The 26443-nt window shown below is 46.6% G+C and overlaps 1 protein-coding gene across 2 annotated transcripts in view; it reads right to left on the reverse strand.

The window, feature by feature from the left end:
• adamtsl3 (ADAMTS-like 3) overlaps window positions 1-26443 on the reverse strand; it is a 236604-nt gene that overhangs the window by 111450 nt on the left and 98711 nt on the right. For both annotated transcript variants that reach the window (XM_071400865.1, XM_071400866.1), the window contains exons 4-6: window positions 24850-24977; window positions 12324-12369; window positions 11188-11424 (exon numbers count right to left, since the gene is read on the reverse strand). In XM_071400865.1, the coding sequence (XP_071256966.1) occupies window positions 11188-11424; window positions 12324-12369; window positions 24850-24977 (411 nt within the window). The remainder of the gene's footprint in view (window positions 1-11187; window positions 11425-12323; window positions 12370-24849; window positions 24978-26443) is intronic.

The following is a 26443-nucleotide window of genomic DNA, read 5'->3' on the forward strand; positions in this document are numbered from 1 at the left end:
TTATACAGTCTGTGTTTCTATTCCATTAGGTCTGGATTATACAGTCTGTGTTTCTATTCCATTAGGTCTGGATTATACAGTCTGTGTTTCTATTCCATTAGGTCTGGATTATACAGTCAGTGTTTCTATTCCATTAGGTCTGGATTATTCAGTCTGTGTTTCTATTCCATTAGGTCTGGATTATACAGTCTGTGTTTCTATTCCATTAGGTCTGGATTATTCAGTCTGTGTTTCTATTCCATTAGGTCTGGATTATACAGTATGTGTTTCTATTCCATTAGGTCTGGATTATACAGTCTGTGTTTCTTTTCCATTAGGTCTGGATTATAAAGTCTGTGTTTCTATTCCATTAGGTCTGGATTATACAGTCTGTGTTTCTATTCCATTAGGTCTGGATTATACAGTCTGTGTTTCTATTCCATTAGGTCTGGATTATACAGTCTGTGTTTCTATTCCATTAGGTCTGGATTATACAGTCTGTGTTTCTATTCCATTAGGTCTGGATTATACTGTCTGTGTTTCTATTCCATTAGGTCTGGATTATAAAGTCTGTGTTTCTATTCCATTAGGTCTGGATTATACAGTCTGTGTTTCTATTCCATTAGGTCTGGATTATACAGTCTGTGTTTCTATTCCATTAGGTCTGGATTATACAGTCTGTGTTTCTATTCCATTAGGTCTGGATTATTCAGTCTGCGTTTCTATTCCATTAGGTCTGGATTATTCAGTCTGTGTTTCTATTCCATTAGGTCTGGATTATTCAGTCTGTGTTTCTATTCCATTAGGTCTGGATTATACAGTCTGTGTTTCTATTCCATTAGGTCTGGATTATTCAGTCTGTGTTTCTATTCCATTAGGTCTGGATTATACAGTATGTGTTTCTATTCCATTAGGTCTGGATTATACAGTCTGTGTTTCTTTTCCATTAGGTCTGGATTATAAAGTCTGTGTTTCTATTCCATTAGGTCTGGATTATACAGTCTGTGTTTCTATTCCATTAGGTCTGGATTATACAGTCTGTGTTTCTATTCCATTAGGTCTGGATTATACAGTCTGTGTTTCTATTCCATTAGGTCTGGATTATACAGTCTGTGTTTCTATTCCATTAGGTCTGGATTATACAGTCTGTGTTTCTATTCCATTAGGTCTGGATTATAAAGTCTGTGTTTCTATTCCATTAGGTCTGGATTATACAGTCTGTGTTTCTATTCCATTAGGTCTGGATTATACAGTCTGTGTTTCTATTCCATTAGGTCTGGATTATACAGTCTGTGTTTCTATTCCATTAGGTCTGGATTATTCAGTCTGCGTTTCTATTCCATTAGGTCTGGATTATTCAGTCTGTGTTTCTATTCCATTAGGTCTGGATTATACAGTCTGTGTCTCTATTCCATTAGGTCTGGATTATTCAGTCTGTGTTTCTATTCCATTAGGTCTGGATTATACAGTCTGTGTTTCTATTCCATTAGGTCTGCGAGAGCTCAATCTCCACCTGTCTCTTTCTATTGCATTTCAACCTTTATGGATCGTTGCGACAGCCAAAGTGGTAGACATTTACTGAGAGAGTGTTTAAACGCAGAGGTTGCTGTCTGAACATCATTGCATAACAATTGTTCAACGACCGAGGTCCAGAAACCTAGGATCGGGGTTGTTGTGCAGAATGAACAGTATTATCATTATACTTTCCATGAGGAAAGAAATGGTCCCGTTGTTGTTATTGCTTTTGTCCTGTTTTTTGTTAGTTTCTTTTTTGTTCTGAACAATCTATTCATATTTTTTGAGGAACAAATAATCAGTTTAGCCCGTTCTTCAAAGATCCTCAAAGTTTCCAAAAGAAGCAGTATGTGGCCATGCCAGACATCTGTTTTAAAGAAGTGATATGCAAAGCAAAAATAATAATAATAGCCCCTTATAATCTGAAATGGCAATCGCTAGTATAAATGAATCATAATAGAATCATATTATGTGTAAGCTATGATGCCAAGGCAGCGAACCGGCCGCTGTCTGCTGAAGGTAGGTACTCATCTGTCAGCGTTGTTAACCCAGGAGGTTTCATTGTGTTTATGCTTCATCCTTTATTTTAATGTATGTAATGTTGTTTCCTACTGAAGCGGCTTTATATTCATTTTCAACTGTCAATTAAACTCAGTCAATAAATCAATGAATTAAGAATGTATCATCTACATGAAAAATGCTCCCAAGTCCCAAGGAGTGCTAAAATAATGAAATAAAGTGAATGTGTTAGTTAACTATTACCTTCCTGGCTTACTTGGTAACTGTCTGCTTCCAACTCACACTCTCAAACACGTAGATCACCTGAACGCAGCTCACTTTCCATTCCACTTTCTAGCTCACACTCTCAAACACGTAGATCACCTGAACGCAGCTCACTTTCCATTCCACTTTCTAGCTCACACTCTCAAACACGTAGATCACCTGAACGCAGCTCACTTTCCATTCCACTTTCTAGCTCACACTCTCAAACACGTAGATCACCTGAACGCAGCTCACTTTCCATTCCACTTTCTAGCTCACACTCTCAAACATGTAGATCCCCTGAACGCAGCTCACTTTCCATTCCACTTTCTAGCTCACACTCTCAAACACGTAGATCACCTGAACGCAGCTCACTTTCCATTCCACTTTCTAGCTCACACTCTCAAACACGTAGATCACCTGAACGCAGCTCACTTTCCATTCCACTTTCTAGCTCACACTCTCAAACACGTAGATCACCTGAACGCAGCTCACTTTCCATTCCACTTTCTAGCTCACACTCTCAAACACGTAGATCACCTGAACGCAGCTCACTTTCCATTCCACTTTCTAGCTCACACTCTCAAACACGTAGATCACCTGAACGCAGCTCACTTTCCATTCCACTTTCTAGCTCACACTCTCAAACACATAGATCCCCTGAACGCAGCTCACTCTCCAGATCCCAATCACCTGAATTCTGATCACCTGTTCACCTGTATGTCATTATCACAGACTATTTAGTTCAGTTCTTTGCACCCCATCATTGTGAGGTATTGTTTGTTTAATGACACACTTCTTTTCGGAGCGCTGGGTTTTCCTGTAATTTAACCCTGTCATGTATGATAGTTTTTACCTGCCTCACTAATGACGCCTTTAGCCTATCGGATTTCCTGTTACCAACCTATTGCCTGATCTCCCGGATGACGTTACTAGCCTTTTCCCTGCCTATTGCCTTTTTGGACTCCCTGTGTATGACCTTCTGCCTGCCCCTGGACCCAGCTACCTGCCTCCTCCTGTGGTCCTTTACAATAAACACCTGCTGCACCCTGCTGTCTGTCTCCCATCGTGTTCATTACAGTAACCAGTCTGTCTGTCTCCCATCGTGTTCATTACAGTAACCAGTCTGTCTGTCTCACATCGTGTTCATTACAGTAACCAGTCTGTCTGTCTCCCATCGTGTTCATTACAGTAACCAGTCTGGCTGTCTCCCATCGTGTTCATTACAGTAACCAGTCTGTCTGTCTCCCATCGTGTTCATTACAGTAACCAGTCTGCCTGTCTCCCATCGTGTTCATTACAGTAACCAGTCTGTCTGTCTCCCATCGTGTTCATTACAGTAACCAGTCTGTCTGTCTCCCATCGTGTACATTACAGTAACCAGTCTGTCTGTCTCCCATCGTGTTCATTACAGTAACCAGTCTGTCTGTCTCCCATCGTGTTCATTACAGTAACCAGTCTGTCTGTCTCCCATCGTGTTCATTACAGTAACCAGTCTGTCTGTCTCCCATCGTGTTCATTACAGTAACCAGTCTGTCTGTCTCCCATCGTGTTCATTACAGTAACCAGTCTGTCTGTCTCCCATCGTGTTCATTACAGTAACCAGTCTGTCTGTCTCCCATCGTGTTCATTACAGTAACCAGTCTGTCTGTCTCCCATCGTGTTCATTACAGTAACCAGTCTGTCTGTCTCCCATCGTGTACATTACAGTAACCAGTCTGTCTGTCTCCCATCGTGTTCATTACAGTAACCAGTCTGTCTGTCTCCCATCGTGTTCATTACAGTAACCAGTCTGTCTGTCTCCCATCGTGTTCATTACAGTAACCAGTATGTCTGTCTCCCATCGTGTACATTACAGTAACCAGTCTGTCTGTCTCCCATCGTGTTCATTACAGTAACCAGTCTGTCTGTCTCCCATCGTGTTCATTACAGTAACCAGTCTGTCTGTCTCCCATCGTGTTCATTACAGTAACCAGTCTGTCTGTCTCCCATCGTGTTCATTACAGTAACCAGACTGTCTGTCTCCCATCGTGTTCATTACAGTAACCAGTCTGCCTGTCTCCCATCGTGTTCATTACAGTAACCAGTCTGTCTGTCTCCCATCGTGTTCATTACAGTAACCAGTCTGTCTGTCTCCCATCGTGTTCATTACAGTAACCAGTCTGTCTGTCTCCCATCGTGTACATTACAGTAACCAGTCTGTCTGTCTCCCATCGTGTTCATTACAGTAACCAGTCTGTCTGTCTCCCATCGTGTTCATTACAGTAACCAGTCTGTCTGTCTCCCATCGTGTTCATTACAGTAACCAGTATGTCTGTCTCCCATCGTGTTCATTACAGTAACCAGTCTGTCTGTCTCCCATCGTGTTCATTACAGTAACCAGTCTGTCTGTCTCCCATTGTGTTCATTACAGTAACCAGTCTGTCTGTCTCCCATCGTGTTCATTACAGTAACCAGTCTGTCTGTCTCCCATCGTGTTCATTACAGTAACCAGACTGTCTGTCTCCCATCGTGTTCATTACAGTAACCAGTCTGCCTGTCTCCCATCGTGTTCATTACAGTAACCAGTCTGCCTGTCTCCCATCGTGTGCATTACAGTAACCAGTCTGTCTGTCTCCCATCGTGTTCATTACAGTAACCAGTCTGTCTGTCTCCCATTGTGTTCATTACAGTAATCAGTCTGTCTGTCTCCCATCGTGTTCATTACAGTAACCAGTCTGTCTGTCTCCCATCGTGTTCATTACAGTAACCAGTCTGTCTGTCTCCCATCGTGTTCATTACAGTAACCAGTCTGTCTGTCTCCCATCGTGTTCATTACAGTAACCAGTCTGCCTGTCTCCCATCGTGTTCATTACAGTAACCAGTCTGTCTGGATCCCATCGTGTTCATTACAGTAACCAGTCTGTCTGTCTCCCATCGTGTTCATTACAGTAACCAGTCTGCCTGTCTCCCATCGTGTTCATTACAGTAACCAGTCTGTCTGTCTCCCATCGTGTTCATTACAGTAACCAGTCTGGCTGTCTCCCATCGTGTTCATTACAGTAACCAGTCTGTCTGTCTCCCATCGTGTTCATTACAGTAACCAGTCTGTCTGTCTCCCATCGTGTTCATTACAGTAACCAGTCTGTCTGTCTCCCATCGTGTTCATTACAGTAACCAGTCTGTCTGTCTCCCATCGTGTTCATTACAGTAACCAGTCTGTCTGTCTCCCATCGTGTTCATTACAGTAACCAGTCTGTCTCCCATCGTGTTCATTACAGTAACCAGTCTGTCTGTCTCCCATCGTGTTCATTACAGTAACCAGTCTGCCTGTCTCCCATCGTGTTCATTACAGTAACCAGTCTGTCTGTCTCCCATCGTGTTCATTACAGTAACCAGTCTGGCTGTCTCCCATTGTGTTCATTACAGTAACCAGTCTGTCTGTCTCCCATCGTGTTCATTACAGTAACCAGTCTGTCTGTCTCCCATCGTGTTCATTACAGTAACCAGTCTGTCTGTCTCCCATCGTGTTCATTACAGTAACCAGTCTGTCTGTCTCCCATCGTGTTCATTACAGTAACCAGTCTGTCTGTCTCCCATCGTGTTCATTACAGTAACCAGTCTGTCTCCCATCGTGTTCATTACAGTAACCAGTCTGTCTGTCTCCCATCGTGTTCATTACAGTAACCAGTCTGTCTGTCTCCCATCGTGTTCATTACAGTAACCAGTCTGTCTGTCTCCCATCGTGTTCATTACAGTAACCAGTCTGTCTGTCTCCCATCGTGTTCATTACAGTAACCAGTCTGTCTGTCTCCCATCGTGTTCATTACAGTAACCAGTCTGTCTGTCTCCCATCGTGTTCATTACAGTAACCAGTCTGGCTGGATCCTGTATGTGTTCTATACAGTAACCAGTCTGTCTGGATCCTGTATGTGTTAATACATCTTGTTGTTAGCCCAGTACAGTGATCTGACATCTATACAGGAAATGCTGCCAAACCAGAAACTCAAAGTGCTGTCTATTTATAAAAAACACATACAAATGTGTTAACTTGCTTTCCTGTCTTACTGGCTGTGTGAATTGTGATCTGTGTCCGTGTTCAGCCCAGAAGAGGAAAGAACCATCTACATGAGCTCCATCAATCACATTTCATTTATAAATCCCTTTTCTAAGGATCACTAACTCAAAGCGTTCTCTCTTTTTGATAATACAGTAATAGCATAGAGTAAATGTTTAAGGGTGATACTGGCTATGTAATGTACAGTATGTCTTGATCTGTCACTGCTGTTAGCCCAGTACAGGAATGTACCATCACCATCTAGCATACCACCCTGCATACCACTGCTGGCTTGCTTCTGAAGCTAAGCAGGGTTGGTCCTGGTCAGTCCCTGGATGGGAGACCAGGTGCTGCTGGAAGTGGTGTTGGAGGGCCAGTAGGAGGCACTCTTTCCTCTGGTCTAAACAAAGATCCCAATGCCCCAGGGCAGTGATTGGGGACACTGCTCTGTGTAGGGTGCCGTCTTTCGGATGGGACGTTAAACGGGTGTCCTGACTCTCTGAGGTCATTAAAGATCCCATGGCACTTATCGTAAGAGTAGGGGTGTTAACCCCGGTGTCCTGGCTAAATTCCCAATCTGGCCCTCAACCATCACGGTCACCTAATAATCCCCAGTTTACAATTGGCTCATTCATCCCCCTCCTCTCCCCTGTAACTATTCCCCAGGTCGTTGCTGCAAATGAGAACGTGTTCTCAGTCAACTTACCTGGTAAAATAACAGTAAAATAAAAAATAAATAAATAAAAAAACATAAGACATAATGCCAATGTTCACGTCATGGGTTCCTCATGGACCACAGCCACCAGCATATTGGTGCTAATCCAGCACCAGCACACCTGATTCAACTAGTCAGCTAATCGTCAAACCTTTAAGTAGTGGGATCACGTGGAACTGTTGGGGGTCTATGAGGAACGGCTTGGGAGACATTGGTTTAGAGCAGGTGTGTCAAGCTCATTTTGCCCCGAGGGCTATTCGGTGTTCACCAAGGTCCGGAGGGCCACATTGAAAATGGGTTATGTTTCCTCACCCTCTGGTTTAGAGGATGAGGTGTGGGGTTTGGGGAACCAAACTCACATGTTTTACATGGTATCCGACACTGATGTCTGTATATGTAATGTTGTATTTAGACTGCATATTTGTCTTGAAATGGTGAAGAGCAGAGTTTGTGCTCCAGACGCTGTGGGAATAGCAGCCAGCATAACAAACCAAATATGACTTACCTGGCCAGCAGTCCCAGTAAACACAAACACTCATTATATACACACCACTTAGAGGGCAGAAGCCATGAAGTACCGTGCAGAGCTATTTGACTTCAAGCACAGAACATGGTCAGAAAAAGACAGATCTTGATATCGCAGCTCCTTGTCTCTCTCTCTCTCTCTCTCTCACACACACACACACACACACACACACACACACACACACACACACACACACACACACACACACACACACACACACACACACACACACACACACACACACACACACACACACACACACACACACACACACACACACACACTTCACTTGAGAATGTTTATGGGTAGTATAACATGAAGGTCCTATTTGGGTTGAACAAGCACTTTGTCATGGTTCCATGAAAACAGCTTCTTACTGTAGCTTGCTGATATACAGGATACTTAGAGAAGTATCAGTAACAAGTTAATGCCTTGTGGGACTAAGTAATGTCCCTCGTTCCCTGTTAAGTTATCATGGCCTGGCACTGTATAAGTGTACTTTTAAGGATTTGCATAAAGAGGGTCTACTTCCTTAATGGATGAAGTGGATATGTGAATTTCCGCTTGGCTAGACACACAACAGTGTGCATTCCTCTCTGGCCTAGAACTGCTACAGGTCCCAAATAGCACTATATTCCCTATGATATAGTGCAGTGCTTTTGACTAGAGCACATAGGGTTCTGGTCAAAAGGAGTGCACTATACAGGGGATAGGGTGCCATTTGGGATGCAACCCTAGTCTAGCACTATGTTCTAGTGCACTACAGCATATGATGTGGGGAATCTGTCTTTCTGAAACAAGTGTCTGTCTCTGTTAGGTTCAGACAGCTTCTCTCTCCTTTCTCCTGTCGTACCTCCTGTGTCTCTCTCTCTCTCCTTCCTCCTGTCGTACCTTCTGTGTCTCTCTCTCCTTCCTTCTGTCGTACCTTCTGTGTCTCTCTCTCCTTCCTTCTGTCGTACCTCCTGTGTCTCTCTCTCCTTCCTACTGTCGTACCTCCTGTGTCTCTCTCTCCTTCCTACTGTCGTACCTCCTGTGTCTCTCTCTCCTTTCTCCTGTCGTACCTCCTGTGTCTCTCTCTCTCCTTTCTCCTGTTGTACCTCCTGTGTCTCTCTCTCTCCTTCCTCCTGTCGTACCTCCTGTGTCTCTCTCTCCTTTCTCCTGTCGTACCTTCTGTCTCTCTCTCTCCTTCCTCCTGTCGTACCTCCTGTGTCTCTCTCTCCTTTCTCCTGTCGTACCTCCTGTGTCTCTCTCTCTCCTTTCTCCTGTCGTACCTCCTGTGTCTCTCTCTCTCCTTTCTCCTGTCGTACCTCCTGTGTCTCTCTCTCTCCTTCCTCCTGTCGTACCTTCTGTGTCTCTCTCTCTCCTTCCTCCTGTCGTACCTCCTGTGTCTCTCTCTCTCCTTCCTACTGTCGTACCTCCTGTGTCTCTCTCTCCTTCCTACTGTCGTACCTCCTGTGTCTCTCTCTCCTTTCTCCTGTCGTACCTCCTGTGTCTCTCTCTCTCCTTTCTCCTGTCGTACCTCCTGTGTCTCTCTCTCTCTCCTTCCTACTGTCGTACCTCCTGTGTCTCTCTCTCCTTCCTACTGTCGTACCTCCTGTGTCTCTCTCTCCTTTCTCCTGTCGTACCTCATGTGTCTCTCTCTCTCCTTTCTCCTGTCGTACCTCCTGTGTCTCTCTCTCTCTCCTTCCTCCTGTCGTACCTTCTGTGTCTCTCTCTCTCCTTCCTCCTGTCGTACCTCCTGTGTCTCTCTCTCCTTCCTCCTGTCGTACCTCCTGTGTCTCTCTCTTTCTCCTTCCTCCTGTCTTACCTTCTGTGTCTCTCTCTCTCCTTCCTCCTGTCGTACCTTCTGTGTCTCTCTCTCCTTCCTCCTGTCGTACCTCCTGTGTCTCTCTCTCCTTCCTGATGTCGTACCTTCTATGTCTCTCTCTCTCCTTCCTCCTGTCGTACCTCCTGTGTCTCTCTCTCCTTCCTGATGTCGTACCTCCTGTGTCTCTCTCTCTCCTTCCTCCTGTCGTACCTTCTGTGTCTCTCTCTCCTTCCTCCTGTCGTACCTCCTGTGTCTCTCTCTCTCCTTCCTCCTGTCGTACCTCCTGTGTCTCTCTCTCTCCTTCCTCCTGTAATACCTCCTGCATCTCTCTCTCTCTTTTGCCCTCTCTATTCTCTCTCTTGCTCCTTCCTCCTGTCGCACCTCCTGCATCTCTCTCTCCTTCCTCCAGTCGTAACTCCTGCATCTCTCTCTCTCTCTCTCTCTCTCGCTCCTTCCTCCCACTGTACCTCCATTTCTCTTTCTATTCTCTCTCTATTCTCTCTCTCCTTCCTCCTGTCAGACCTCCTCTCCCTCTCTCTTTTTTCTCTCTCTCCCTCCTTCCTCACACCTCCAGTTATCTGTCTCTCTCTTCCTCTCCCCTTCCTCCAGTCATACAGCCTCAGACAGACGTTTTAATAAAGCACCTATCCAGCGAAGAGGACATGGCAACATTGATCATCAGTCTGTGGTTCCTAAAACAATAACTTCTAGCCTAAAACTAGAACCCAGAGCTTCTGACATGCAACATGGAGAGGAGAAATATTTTCCATGTTTAAGCTCATTTTTTAGGAACTTCCTATTTCTGACATGTGGTTTTAGATCAGCCGCTGCTACAGCAGCTGCCATGTGGATTCACAAAGTGGAAATACTGTACGATTGTTCAAGAACAACGATTATTGAGAAATGTTGCAGAAGATCAGAAGTTCTCAGACTGTTTTTCACTGTAATAGTTTGGAAATATTCATGTAGTCTTTACTGTGGCCCACAAAGAAAAAACGAATACTTCAAGCAGTGATCCAGTCTTGAGCCATTTTATTGTATCGTGTCATATTATACATCGTGTTCCCTGATCTGTCATTGACATGGCTGATTAACTTTCTGGAACCACAATGGCTGCCATGGCACAGTCCAGGTGGGTGACACATTGGTGGGGGATGAGGTGAGTTTCCCTCCCCATGCAATCTAAAGGGCTTTGAGCACATGCTATATAAATCCAATCCTTATTATACAAGATATTACTATAATATCATCATATTGTAATAACATACGTTTCCCTCGTACTTTAATCAGGCACAGATAGGGCCTTACCTATGTAGAGAACATGCCCTTTGCCCTTCCAGTCTCCTAAGTGTCATTTTGGATGGTGGTGTAATTTCCCCCCCTTTTCCCAGTCTGCCCTGTACTGAGATTACAAGCCCGGTTGAGAGATCCGGTCACAGGTCGAGTGTCTGTCTACCTAGTTTAAATACAACAGTACTTCCACAGCAGCATAACACTTGATTAGCTTACATCATCATCAATATTGGGTCTGGTTGGCTGATAGGCAGCAGAGAGAGAGGCAGAGAGCCATCACACAATCAGGAAAAGAAATGGAGCTAGCTAACTAGCAGATTTACATCAATCACCAACATCAATGATCAGCTGATAGCCCATCCTATTTTCCCCATGTCAATCATGTCTTTAGGAGGCACTGTAACTAGCTTGCTTACAATTTGTGATGATGAGTTTGTCTTGTTGCAGAAACAAAATGCCCCCTGAAAGGTCTGTGCACGGCCCTGACTTTGAGCATCTGGAAAAGTGCTTTATAATATCCATCCAGACAATCACTCAGTCAGTCAGTATCTCACCTGACAGACCCCACTGATGCACATATCCAGGGCGTCGGCCCGGCAACGTGTTCCGTCTAGAACCTTAGGCGCCAGCTCCACCGTTAGGCTCCTCCCCCGCGCCTGGCACCGCAGGGCGCACGCAGCCGAGGGTTCATAGGGCACGGGAATCCACTCGTAGACCATGCCCTGGTACCTGATGTCATTGTGGGCAGAGCACTGCTGGGCTCGGAAGTCTCCCGACTCGACGGGACAGTCCTGGGGAAGAAGGGAGGAGAGAAAAGGAAGATAGAGAATGATAAGATGGCTCGGCAGAGGGAAAGAACAGAACAGATAACAGCTTACATGTGGAAGACCCAACTCTTTGCCAACAGCGAGCCTTTACTACGTCTCTCCTTAGGCCTTGCTTTACACACGCACGCACACACACACACACACACACACACACACACACACACACACACACACACACACACACACACACACACACACACACACACACACACACACACACACACACACACACACACACACACACACACACACACACACACACACACACCACACTCCCTCCCTCCCTTTCTCATTGAACTACATGGATGGGACTTCATAAAGTGAAGTGTTTCTCTCTCTCTCTTGCTTTGTTTATATCCTTCTCTTTCACACCGGGAGCGGTGGTCTAAATATTATGCTGGGGACTCATCCCACTGGTCATGATTGAAATCATAGCTAGTCTGCAATACATTCCAGACACAAACCACTTCAATAGAGTAATAGAAACAGTAAAGACTAGTCTATCTTTGATGAAAATGCTGTGAGAACGACTGTGGTTCCGCTGCTGAGAACAGACTGAAGTCTGGAGTTGATATGAGATGGAGGTTGTTTTCTTCTGTTCATTGATGGAACGTATGATTTTACCATGAGGTCACCCACAGTGCTGAACATGACTGTCAAATACAGTGGCGGCTGACAATATTGAGCCAGTGCTTCTCACTGTTACCAGCAAAGTTATACGCTGGAATAGAAAAGTTATAACTATATATTACCAGTTATAAGCTGGAATAGGACTAATAACAAGTTATATGTGTTACATTCATAAGCTTTAGAAATGACTCTGTTGTAGTCTGTTGAGGCTACATACCGTAGACTAGACTTACCATGTTACTGCACGTTCTGTAGCGGATATTCTTGCCTTCACAGTTCCTACAAAGCAATGCAAAATAACAAACCAACATTGTTAGTACTAATTGAAACCAACGGTTTACAAGGAAATGGTTTGGGCTTGAGTGTAATGGTTAATAAAAATATTTATTTGTGACGGGAAAGCTATATAACATACACCATATCAAACATGTATAATAGAATAGCTTAATATCCCTCAGGGAAATCTGTTTTGTAACAAAGAAATGCACCATTACACAGAAACGTCTACAACAACAGTGGTGTTTTGCTAGTGTCTTGTGAAGCTCAGGAGTTACACCTTGTGAGTCTGGAGGATCGTGGCTGGAGTCAAATCAGGACTGACAGACAATTCATCCTGAATTATAGCTGTCTGTCTCACACACACACGCACACACACACACACACGCACGCATGCACGCACGCACACACACACGCACACGCACACACCTACACACCTGTCAGACCAAACCACGCTTCACCTGCCAACGATCAGATCTCATTGAGCCAACGACCGTCTCAGGACCCCCTCTAGGCTTAAACAAGCAAATCAACCTCTCTCACACACATCACACACACACACACACACACACTCTGACACCCGCCCACACACACACACTAATCGGTTCACCTCACTCTGTCAAAACCAACTCCTGCCTCGTCTGACATCCACCACAGCGTAACACTCCATTCCCTCCCCCTTCCTACACCGTATGGACACGCTACAAAATCTGTTCCACCTTGTTAGAAACGATAACTGCAGCCCATCACCCAGTGTGTGTTAACTTCCACTTCGCCACATTTCTCATTCTCACCCCCGGGGGTAGAATAACATTGGTCTAAACTGGTAGCAGCTCATTTGTTCGGGGCAATGCCCCAAATGGCACCCTATTCCCTACACAGTGCACTATTTTTGACCAGAGCCTTATGGGCCCTGGTCAAAAGTAGTACACTACATAGGGAATAGGATGCCATTTGGGACGAAAAGCGGATGTTAAAAAGCTTCAGTCTAATCGTCCATTAGGGTGAACGGGGAGCTGGAGACCACACTACGGCCATTCAGCCTGCTCCAAGGAAAAGCAGGCACCGAGGCAGAGTAGGAATGTCTCTGTCTTAACCAACCAATTAATGGCTTTCCCCCATCGAGATGACCTGCACGCAGAGCCACAAGCACACGCACACACACACACACACTGCACACGGCTGTGTGTAGACCATGCTTTCAGGGTCTAGGAATGTCTATGAGGTGGCTATTTGTCTTCTAGCGGACAAACAGAGAGCAAAAAATGTCTGAAGTCCACAGACATGAGGAAGGATAGGCAGCACTGTGGCTAATGGTGTCGGGTGAAGTTGCCCCTTGACACTGATCTTGGGTCAGTTTTGCGTTTTCTCCACTAATAGTTAAGGTTAGGGGGAGGGGAAACTGATCCTAGATCTGTACCTAGGGGCAAACTTCACCCCCGGAGCGTGTCTAACAGAGTAAACCAAATCTAGCATTATCAGGTGTGTAAGTGCTGGGCAGGAACAAAAGCCTGCATGCCCTGCAGCTCTCCAGGACCGGGATTGAAAAGAACAGTGCTGCTCTAACTTAAGTCTAGACAGATATTTCCTCCCAGTCACTGGATGCTTCTATAAGGACAGATGAAGTTAGCAGGAGTCTGGTGGGGAAGGGGCCTTAGAGAAGGCAAGGCGCTGGGCACACAGCGTCTGACGTCCAAGAGCAACATGGGGCCAGACACTACCCCAGTGTGTCTGTGTATCTCTCTGTGTGTGTGTGTGTGTGTGTGTGTGTGTGTGTGTGTGTGTGTGTGTGTGTGTGTGTGTGTGTGTGTGTGTGTGTGTGTGTGTGTGTGTGTGTGTGTGTGTGTGTGTGTGTGTGTGTGTGTGTGTGTGTGTGTGTGTGTTATGTCTGGAGTAAGCTGGAGTGGGGCAGGGAGAAAGAGATTACAGTAGACTTAAGGTGTTCTCTGCAGTCTTTCTATGTTCCCCTTCATCTACACAGGCAGCTCTTCTGCTGGCTTAACCCTGACACCTGACACACACACACACAGTCCCAGTGCGCTCGAGCAGGTGTGTTGGCTGATGCAGGGAATGGGAGATATTGCTCAAATAACTGTGTAAATCTCCCTGTGGGGGAAGCAGGCAAATCAAGCCCACAATCACTTCCAGACTTCTACACTCATTTAATAAATGAAGGGAAGTCAGGACAGAGGTCTGAGGCTGCATCTCAAATGGTACACTATTACCAATAAAGTGCACTACTTTTGGGGAAAAGAATCTGATTGGTGAACTGGAACAATTGTTATCTCATCCAACAACCCCTAAAGACCTACAGATATGGCCACTTATCATTCAGTTAAGTAGCGTCCCAAATGGCACTCTATTCCCTACTGTATATAGTGCATGCAGTGCCTTCAGGAGGTATTCATACCCCTAGACTTATTTTGATTAAATTGATTTATTTTCTCACCCATCTACACACAATACCCCTTAGGGACAAAGATTTTAGAAATGTTTGCAAATGTATTGAACATGAAATAGAGACATATCTAAAATACATATGTAATCACACATCTGAGAAAATACTTTTTTACCTGTTATTCTTTTAAAAATGTGTTGTCAAATTGGTCATTGATCATTGCTAAACAACCATTGTCATGTCTTGCCATAGATGTTCAAGTAGATTTAAGTCAAAACTGTAACTAGGTCACTCTGGAACATTCTCTGTCTTCTTGGTAAGAAACTCCAGTGTAGATTTGGATCTGCTGAAAGGTGAATTCATCTCCCAGTGTCTGGTGGAAAGCAGATTGAACTAGGTTTTCCTCTAGGATTTTGCTTGTGCTTAGCTCCATTCCGTTTCTTTTTTATCCTGAAAAACTTAATGAACAATTACTGTTACGTGTGCTCCCTCTCTGGTCTCTAGGTCACCAGTCTGCTCGTCATGGCCCACACCTGTCACCATCGTAACGCATAATTGCGCATTATGACACTCACCTGGACTCCATCACCTCCTTGATTACCTGCCCTATATTTCTCACTCCATTTGGTTCCTTCCCCAGTCCTCATTGTATCTGTTCCTGTTTCATGTCAGTGCGCAGTTTGTGTTACGTGTTTGTTTCATTTATTTCTAAAAAAAATTCACTCCCTGAACTTGCTTCCTGACTCGCAGATTACAGCATTACAATTACAAGCATACCCATATACATGATGCAGCCAATATGGAGAGTGTTACTCAGTAATGTGTTGTATTGGATTTACACGAAATATAACACTTTGTATTCAGGGCAAAAAGTAATTTGCTTTGCCACATTTTTTGCAGTATTACTTTAGTGCCTGCCTTTTTGCAAACAGGATGCATATTTTGGAATATTTTTATTCTGTACAAGCGTGGAGTAACTACAATGTTGTTGATCCATCTTCAGTTTTCTCCAATCACAGCCATTAAACTCTGTAACTGCTTTAAAGTCACCATTGGCCTCATGGTGAAATCCCTGAGCGGTTTCCTTCCTCTCTGGCAACTGAGTTAGGAAGGATGTCTGTATCTTTGTAGTGACGGGGTGTATTGATACACCATCCAAAGTGTAATTAATAACTTCACCATGCTCAGAGGGATATTCAGTGTCTGCAGTATGTTCTCTCTGTTACTGCACGGCAAGAGGTACCGGAGCACCAAGTCTACCCAACAGCCATTAGACTGATGAATAGTTAATTAAACGGCTACCTGGACTTTCAGATTTTTATGTCCTACCTACATGTACATAGTACTTCAATCAATTACCTAACCAATCCTTAAAGTACATATTACCTCGATCAATCACCCCAACTACTTGATACCCAGTACACTGACTCGGTAGCGATATTCCTTGTATATAGCCTCGTAATTTTTATTATCCCCCATATATTTTGTTATGCTAATAATAAGTTAAGGGGTATGAATACTTTCTGAAGGTACTGTATGTACTCCCTATAGACAGGTTGGTTGTTTAGAAACAAAACAATGCATGCGCAACTATGGGGCAAAACAAACAGGATTTACTTACATGATGACACAACCGGCTCCACGCATGTGTCTGCATGCGCCATCGTGCGCATGTTGAGTTTGTCTATCCCCACCAGACACGATCAGGACACGCATGTTGAGTTTGTCTTCCCCACCAGAGGCGATCAGGACATGCAGGTTGAGTTTGTCTTCCCCCACCAGACGCGATCAGGACACGCAGGTTGAGTTTGTCATCCCCACCAGACGCGATCAGGACACGCAGGTTGAGTTTGTCTTCCCCACCAGACGCGATCAGGACACGCATGTTGAGTTTGTCTTCCCCACCAGACGCGATCAGGACACGCAGGTTGAGTTTGTCATCCCCACCAGACGCGATCAGGACACGCAGGTTGAGTTTGTCTTCCCCACCAGATGCGATCAGGACACGCAGGTTGAGTTTGTCTTCCCCACCAGACGCGATCAGGACACGCAGGTTGAGTTTGTCTTCCCCACCAGACGCGATCAGGACACGCATGTTGAGTTTGTCTTCCCCACCAGAGGCGATCAGGACACGCAGGTTGAGTTTGTCTATCCCCACCAGACGCGATCAGGACACGCATGTTGAGTTTGTCTATCCCCACCAGAGGCGATCAGGACACGCAGGTTGAGTTTGTCTATCCCCACCAGACGCGATCAGGACACGCAGGTTGAGTTTGTCTATCCCCACCAGACGCGATCAGGACACGCAGGTTGAGTTTGTCATCCCCACCAGACGCGATCAGGACACGCAGGTTGAGTTTGTCTTCCCCACCAGACACGATCAGGACACGCATGTTGAGTTTGTCTATCCCCACCAGACGCGATCAGGACACGCAGGTTGAGTTTGTCTTCCCCACCAGACGCGATCAGGACACGCAGGTTGAGTTTGTCTTCCCCACCAGAGGCGATCAGGACACGCAGGTTGAGTTTGTCTATCCCCACCAGACGCGATCAGGACACGCAGGTTGAGTTTGTCTTCCCCACCAGACGCGATCAGGACACGCATGTTGAGTTTGTCTATCCCCACCAGAGGCGATCAGGACATGCAGGTTGAGTTTGTCTTCCCCACCAGAGGCGATCAGGACACGCATGTTGAGTTTGTCTATCCCCACCAGAGGCGATCAGGACACGCAGGTTGAGTTTGTCTATCCCCACCAGACGCGATCAGGACACGCAGGTTGAGTTTGTCTTCCCCACCAGACGCGATCAGGACACGCATGTTGAGTTTGTCTATCCCCACCAGAGGCGATCAGGACACGCAGGTTGAGTTTGTCTATCCCCACCAGACGCGATCAGGACACGCAGGTTGAGTTTGTCTTCCCCACCAGACGCGATCAGGACACGCATGTTGAGTTTGTCTATCCCCACCAGAGGCGATCAGGACATGCAGGTTGAGTTTGTCTTCCCCACCAGAGGCGATCAGGACACGCATGTTGAGTTTGTCTTCCCCACCAGAGGCGATCAGGACACGCAGGTTGAGTTTGTCTATCCCCACCAGACGCGATCAGGACACGCAGGTTGAGTTTGTCTATCCCCACCAGACGCGATCAGGACACGCAGGTTGAGTTTGTCTTCCCCACCAGACGCGATCAGGACACGCAGGTTGAGTTTGTCTATCCCCCACCAGACGCGATCAGGACACGCAGGTTGAGTTTGTCTTCCCCACCAGACGCGATCAGGACACGCAGGTTGAGTTTGTCTTCCCCACCAGATGCGATCAGGACACGCAGGTTGAGTTTGTCATCCCCCACCAGACGCGATCAGGACACGCAGGTTGAGTTTGTCTTCCCCCACCAGACGCGATCAGGACACGCAGGTTGAGTTTGTCATCCCCCACCAGACGCGATCAGGACACGCAGGTTGAGTTTGTCTTCCCCACCAGACGCAATCAGGACACGCAGGTTGAGTTTGTCTATCCCCACCAGACGCGATCAGGACACGCAGGTTGAGTTTGTCTTCCCCACCAGACGCGATCAGGACACGCATGTTGAGTTTGTCTATCCCCACCAGAGGCGATCAGGACACGCAGGTTGAGTTTGTTTATCCCCACCAGACGCGATCAGGACATGCAGGTTGAGTTTGTCTTCCCCACCAGACGCGATCAGGACACGCATGTTGAGTTTGTCTATCCCCACCAGAGGCGATCAGGACATGCAGGTTGAGTTTGTCTTCCCCACCAGAGGCGATCAGGACACGCATGTTGAGTTTGTCTTCCCCACCAGAGGCGATCAGGACACGCAGGTTGAGTTTGTCTATCCCCACCAGACGCGATCAGGACACGCAGGTTGAGTTTGTCTATCCCCACCAGACGCGATCAGGACACGCAGGTTGAGTTTGTCTTCCCCACCAGACGCGATCAGGACACGCAGGTTGAGTTTGTCTATCCCCCACCAGACGCGATCAGGACACGCAGGTTGAGTTTGTCTTCCCCACCAGACGCGATCAGGACACGCAGGTTGAGTTTGTCTTCCCCACCAGAGGCGATCAGGACATGCAGGTTGAGTTTGTCTTCCCCACCAGACGCGATCAGGACACGCAGGTTGAGTTTGTCTTCCCCACCAGACGCGATCAGGACACGCAGGTTGAGTTTGTCTTCCCCACCAGATGCGATCAGGACACGCAGGTTGAGTTTGTCATCCCCCACCAGACGCGATCAGGACACGCAGGTTGAGTTTGTCTTCCCCCACCAGACGCGATCAGGACACGCAGGTTGAGTTTGTCATCCCCCACCAGACGCGATCAGGACACGCAGGTTGAGTTTGTCTTCCCCACCAGACGCGATCAAGACACGCAGGTTGAGTTTGTCTTCCCCACCAGACGCGATCAGGACACGCAGGTTGAGTTTGTCTTCCCCACCAGACGCGATCAGGACACGCAGGTTGAGTTTGTCTTCCCCACCAGATGCGATCAGGACACGCAGGTTGAGTTTGTCATCCCCCACCAGACGCGATCAGGACACGCAGGTTGAGTTTGTCTTCCCCCACCAGACGCGATCAGGACACGCAGGTTGAGTTTGTCATCCCCCACCAGACGCGATCAGGACACGCAGGTTGAGTTTGTCTTCCCCACCAGACGCGATCAAGACACGCAGGTTGAGTTTGTCTTCCCCCACCAGACGCGATCAGGACACGCAGGTTGAGTTTGTCTTCCCCACCAGACGCGATCAGGACACGCAGGTTGAGTTTGTCTTCCCCACCAGACGCGATCAGGACACGCAGGTTGAGTTTGTCATCCCCACCAGACGCGATCAGGACACGCAGGTTGAGTTTGTCTTCCCCACCAGACGCGATCAGGACACGCAGGTTGAGTTTGTCTTCCCCACCAGACGCGATCAGGACACGCAGGTTGAGTTTGTCTATCCCCACCAGACGCGATCAGGACACGCAGGTTGAGTTTGTCATCCCCACCAGACGCGATCAGGACACGCAGGTTGAGTTCGTCTTCCCCACCAGACGCGATCAGGACACGCAGGTTGAGTTTGTCTATCCCCACCAGACGCGATCAGGACACGCAGGTTGAGTTTGTCATCCCCACCAGACGCGATCAGGACACGCATGTTGAGTTTGTCTTCCCCACCAGACGCGATCAGGACACGCAGGTTGAGTTTGTCTTCCCCACCAGACGCGATCAGGACACGCAGGTTGAGTTTGTCTTCCCCACCAGACGCGATCAGGACACGCAGGTTGAGTTTGTCTTCCCCACCAGACGCGATCAGGACACGCAGGTTGAGTTTGTCATCCCCACCAGACGCGATCAGGACACGCAGGTTGAGTTCGTCTTCCCCACCAGACGCGATCAGGACACGCAGGTTGAGTTTGTCTATCCCCACCAGACGCGATCAGGACACGCATGTTGAGTTTGTCATCCCCACCAGACACGATCAGGACACGCATGTTGAGATTGTCTTCCCCACCAGACGCGATCAGGACACGCAGGTTGAAATATCAAAATGCACTCTGAACCAACTATATTAATTTGGGGACAGGTCAAAACACATATGAAACATTAATTCACATTTAGCTAGCTAGTTTGCTGATGCTAGCTAATTTGTCCTGGGAGATAAACATTGGGTTGTTATTTTAACTGAAATATACAATGTCCTTTTTTCGCTGGATCTTTGTAAAATTTGTTCTCTACTCCAACAATTAATTCATAGATAAAAGGGGAAACCTAGTTAGTTTCTAGTCATCTCTCCTCGTTCTTCTTCTTCTTCTGTGGATTTTATATGGCAGTTGGCAACCAACTTTAAGGTGCATTACTGTAACCAACTGGACTGGAGTGTGGACCTCATTCATTTTTCAATCACCCATGTAGGGATATGTTCCGAAAAACCAATGAGGAGATGGGAGAGGCAGGACTTGCAGCGCGTCATGCATCTAAAATAGAATCAAGTTCTATTTTAGCACCTAGCTACGCAGACGCTTGTTGACGCGCACAAACAGTTTGGATGAATGACTGAATAACATGTATGTGCACATTTATTTTGCAATGCTAGCGCACGCAACGCGAGCAGTGCGGTCAGCATGTTAGATTGTTGATAACATGTAAACTATATTTCGTATCCAATATTTATTGAAAACATAAATAAAATTGCACAATAATCACTTGTCTCTCAAATTCATCATTACAGTTATTGGTCAGCTAGCTAGCAAATGTTTTGCCCTATTAGCATAAACATGACATTAGTCAAAACAAGACATGGTATCAAGAACAAATGTAAGGAAGTCCAGAGAGTACAAATTAATAAACAAATAAAATATGTATCTCATTATTACCACATAAATGTTTTAATAAGCACCTCATCAAGAAGCCCTGTTGCTGTGTTGACTGCAATGTGCTCGGGGGGCATTTAAGCCCTGAACAATGCCTGACAGGCAACCCTGTCTCCCAGGCTGCGTGGCACACCAAAGACCACAGCCAATCTCATGCAAGGAACAACGCAGCTAACTTGGTTAGTGTTGTGAGCTAGCTAGTTAGGTAGGTAGTCTTGTTAGCTATCTAGCTAGCTTGTTATCTATGCTGATTGTTAGCTTGCATAGCTAATACTGTATGTGTATAATTATAAGGGACACTTCATGTTTCGTGGATAAAATTTACATTTACCGTCGGTGAGCTCCATTCCTGGCAGGCTGATCAGATTAAATTTCAGTCTTGATTTATCAGCCTGCTATTGAATCTGATCAGCCTGCCACTAACAGAGCGCACCCACTCTTGATCATATACATAATGCACTGACTGCTAATCTGTCTGCAAGAAGCTATGAAACAGCCTACTAGGCAGAATCCTGACTTTTCAGCCTCTTGAATCTGATCAAAGTCTGAGGCTGCTATTGAATCTGATCAAAGTCTGAGGCTGAAATGTAATCTGATCAGCCTGTCAGGAATGGAGCTCACCCACTCTGTAAAACATGAAGTGTACCTTACAATTATAAACATATAAGTACTGCAAGCTAATAACCAGCATAGATAACTAGCTAGCTAGGTAGCTAACAAAACTACCTAGCTATCTAGCTAGCTAGCTCACTCACAAGACTAGCCAAGTTAGCTGTGTTGTTGCTTGCATGCAATTGGCTGTGGGCTTGGGTGCGGCATGCAACCTGGGAGACAGTGCAGCCTGTCAGGCATCGTTCAGGGCTTAAATGACCCACGAGGGCTAAGATGCCCCCACGACCTCTTAGCTCAACACACAGACTTCTGCCCCATTGAAGCGTGTGTATCGTTTTCGTAACGTTGTCAGCTAACCCCTCTATAGTGCACTACTTTTGACCAGGGCCCAAAGTCTGGTAAAAAGGAATACACTACGTAGCGAAACGGGCGTCACTTGGGACGTAGCAGAACTATGTCAAACAGTAAGACAAACAACAGTCATATGTATTGTAGTAACACCACTTCATATTGCATTAACACAAGATACCCTTGTCAATGTCTTTGAAAGGCCAAAGAGAGGGACGTTAAAAAGGAAAGATATACATCTGTGTCCCATCAGTAACCCTACACCCCTCTGAGCACCACTCTTAACACACAGGAAACATTCAATTGAGCAACGATGATCCCAATTTGACAGAGCAGGGTAATAAAATCTCCCCTGAATCCGTCCAAAGGTCAATACTGTGTGTGTGTGTGTGTGTGTGTGTGTGTGTGTGTGTGTGTGTGTGTGTGTGTGTGTGTGTGTGTGTGTGTGTGTGTGTGTGTGTGTGTGTGTGTGTGTGTGTGTGTGTAATTGTCTTCTCCCTGTTTCTATTATAAATGGATACAGGATTCATTCCATAATCACTGTTGCCAATTAACCCTGTTTAGTAGCTCTATCATTTTATTTGTATTTTTATATTTGTGCTGTTCTAAACCATTTTACTTTTTTTTCACATTTTAGTCATTTAGCAGACGCTCTTGTCCAGAACATGCATACATTTTCATACTTTTTCGTACTGATCCCCGTGGGAATTGAACCCACAACCCTAGCATTGTCATGCTCTACCAACTGAGCCACATGGGTATGATTTTGGCAGAGAGTAGAGTAATTTCCCAACACCAAGGTGATGCACAGGTTGAGTAGTGTTCAGAACAATGGAGAATAATACCAATGTTGTGTTAGGAGTGATGTGTGTGTGTGTCTGTCTGTTTGTCTGTCTGTTCCTCTGTCTGTCTGTATGCGTCTGCGTGTAGTACCAGGAGTAAATTCACTACCATTGGGATGCAATGTGGCGTAGATTGGATATAATGTGAATGACTGGCAGCTCCTCTCCCATAAAGTTGACCCTTGTTGCTCTCTAAAGAGAATGTAAACTGTAACATCTAATGATTTACAGGATTTAACCTCCCATCCTCCCCAGGATCCAACCTCCCATCCTCCCCAGGATCTAACCTCCCATCCTCCCCAGGATATAACCTCCCATCCTCCCCAGGATATAACCTCCCATCCTCCCCAGGATATAACCTCCCATCCTCCCCAGGATATAACGTCCCATCCTCCCCAGGATACAACCTCCCATCCTCCCCAGGATATAACGTCCCATCCTCCCCAGGATCTAACCTCCCATCCTCCCCAGGATATAACCTCCCATCCTCCCCAGGATATAACGTCCCATCCTCCCCAGGATCTAACCTCCCATCCTCCCCAGGATATAACGTCCCATCCTCCCCAGGATCTAACCTCCCATCCTCCCCAGGATATAACGTCCCATCCTCCCCAGGATACAACCTCCCATCCTCCCCAGGATATAACCTCCCATCCTCCCCAGGATCTAACCTCCCATCCTCCCCAGGATATAACGTCCCATCCTCCTCAGGATCTAACCTCCCATCCTCCCCAGGATCTAACCTCCCATCCTTCCCAGGATATAACCTCCCATCCTCCCCAGGATACAACCTCCCATCCTCCCCAGGATCTAACCTCCCATCCTCCCCAGGATCTAACCTCCCATCCTCCCCAGGATCTAACCTCCCATCCTCCCCAGGATCTAACCTCCCATCCTCCCCAGGATATAACCTCCCATCCTCCCCAGGATCTAACCTCCCATCCTCCCCAGGATCTAACCTCCCATCCTCCCCAGGATCTAACCTCCCATCCTCCTCAGGATATAACATCCCATCCTCCCCAGGATATAACCTCCCATCCTCCCCAGGATCTAACCTCCCATCCTCCCCAGGATCTAACCTCCCATCCTCCCCAGGATATAACGTCCCATCCTCCCCAGGATATAACCTCCCATCCTCCCCAGGATCTAACCTCCCATCCTCCCCAGGATATAACCTCCCATCCTCCCCAGGATATAACCTCCCATCCTCCCCAGGATATAACCTCCCATCCTCCCCAGGATATAACCTCTCATCCTCCCCAGGATACCTTCTCCCATCCTCCCCAGGATCTAACCTCCCATCCTCCCCAGGATACAACCTCCCATCCTCCCCAGGATCTAACCTCCCATCCTCCCCAGGATATAACCTCCCATCCTCCCCAGGATATAACCTCTCATCCTCCCCAGGATACAACCTCCCATCCTCCACAGGATCTAACCTCCCATCCTCCCCAGGATCTAACCTCCCATCCTCCCCAGGATCTAACCTCCCATCCTCCCCAGGATCTAACCTCCCATCCTCCCCAGGATCTAACCTCCCATCCTCCCCAGGATCTAACCTCCCATCCTCCCCAGGATCTAACCTCCCATCCTCCCCAGGATATAACCTCTCATCCTCCCCAGGATCTAACCTCCCATCCTCCCCAGGATATAACCTCCCATCCTCCCCAGGATCTAACCTCCCATCCTCCCCAGGATATAATGTCTCATCCTCCCCAGGATCTAACCTCCCATCCTCCCCAGGATCTAACCTCCCATCCTCCCCAGGATCTAACCTCCCATCCTCCCCAGGATCTAACCTCCCATCCTCCCCAGGATCTAACCTCCCATCCTCCCCAGGATCTAACCTCCCATCCTCCCCAGGATCTAACCTCCCATCCTCCCCAGGAATGTGTGTGTGTGTGATACTGACCCTCCGTTGAGACACCTGCGTAGAGAGTAAGAGGCCCCTCCTCCACAGGTGCGTGAGCAGTCGCTCCAGGTGCCCCATGCATCCCAGCCACTGTCCCCGTCCTCATCTGATCCAGTCATACGAGACGCCTGAGAGAGAGAGGGGAAAGAGGTTAGAGTATACCTTACACATGCACGCACGCACGCACACACACACACACAAATAAGCACACACACATACACACAAAAACCGTGTTGCTATGTGTTATTGTAGTGAATTGGGGGGGTAGCCTTGGCTGAATTTGGGAGCTTGAAGAAAAATAATCAGATTTTTCTTACAGTCCCTGGAAATGTGTCTTTTGCTTTTTGACCAAACACCACAAGACCCACACAACTCTGAGGGGTTAGAAACACAGGTACTGCTTGTCATTCCAACACCGTGTTGTTATGACAAGAGAACCAAGCTGCTTTTCTTAATCACAAGGGCTGAATCCCAAACTGCTTGTCTAGATCACTAGGGCCTAAACCCAAATTGACCCTATGCCCTATGCACTTGTGGAGATCAGAGAGGATTTGACAGATGGAAGCAATTTGGAAATAGCTCCAATGTGCCCTTTGATAGGCGAGGGGGAAGTTTCCATACATTGCTTTTACCAATCAAATCGTCTCAGATCTACTGAAGGAGGAAGGTAACAGCATATTCTATGGAAATACCTTTTTGCAAAACCCTCCTCATCAGTGAGCATGATCATGGATTTCAGAAGATGAAAATAGGGATCTCTAATATTATTAATTTGCTGTTATTGCACAGCTGTTATTACACGGCTGTTATTACACGGCTGTTATTACACGGCTGTTAATACACGGCTGTTATTGCACGGCTGTTAATACACGGCTGTTAATACACGGCTGTTAATACACGGCTGTTATTGCACGGCTGTTATTGCACGGCTGTTATTGCACGGCTGTTATTACACGGCTGTTAATACACGGCTGTTATTACACGGCTGTTATTACACGGCTGTTAATACACGGCTGTTATTGCACGGCTGTTATTGCACGGCTGTTATTGCACGGCTGTTAATACACGGCTGTTATTACACGGCTGTTATTACACGGCTGTTATTACACGGCTGTTATTACACGGCTGTTAATACACGGCTGTTATTACACGGCTGTTATTACACGGCTGTTATTGCACGGCTGTTAATACACGGCTGTTAATACACGGCTGTTATTGCACGGCTGTTATTGCACGGCTGTTATTACACGGCTGTTATTACACGGCTGTTAATACACGGCTGTTATTGCACGGATGTTATTGCACGGCTGTTATTACACGGCTGTTAATACACGGCTGTTATTACACGGCTGTTATTACACGGCTGTTATTACACGGCTGTTAATACACGGCTGTTATTACACGGCTGTTATTACACGGCTGTTATTACACGGCTGTTAATACACGGCTGTTAATACACGGCTGTTATTACACGGCTGTTATTACACGGCTGTTAATACACGGCTGTTAATACACGGCTGTTAATACACGGCTGTTATTACACGGCTGTTATTACACGGCTGTTATTACACGGCTGTTAATACACGGCTGTTAA

The sequence above is a fragment of the Salvelinus alpinus genome, chromosome 5 (assembly GCF_045679555.1).
Source record: "Salvelinus alpinus chromosome 5, SLU_Salpinus.1, whole genome shotgun sequence".
NCBI classification, from domain to species: domain Eukaryota; kingdom Metazoa; phylum Chordata; class Actinopteri; order Salmoniformes; family Salmonidae; genus Salvelinus; species Salvelinus alpinus.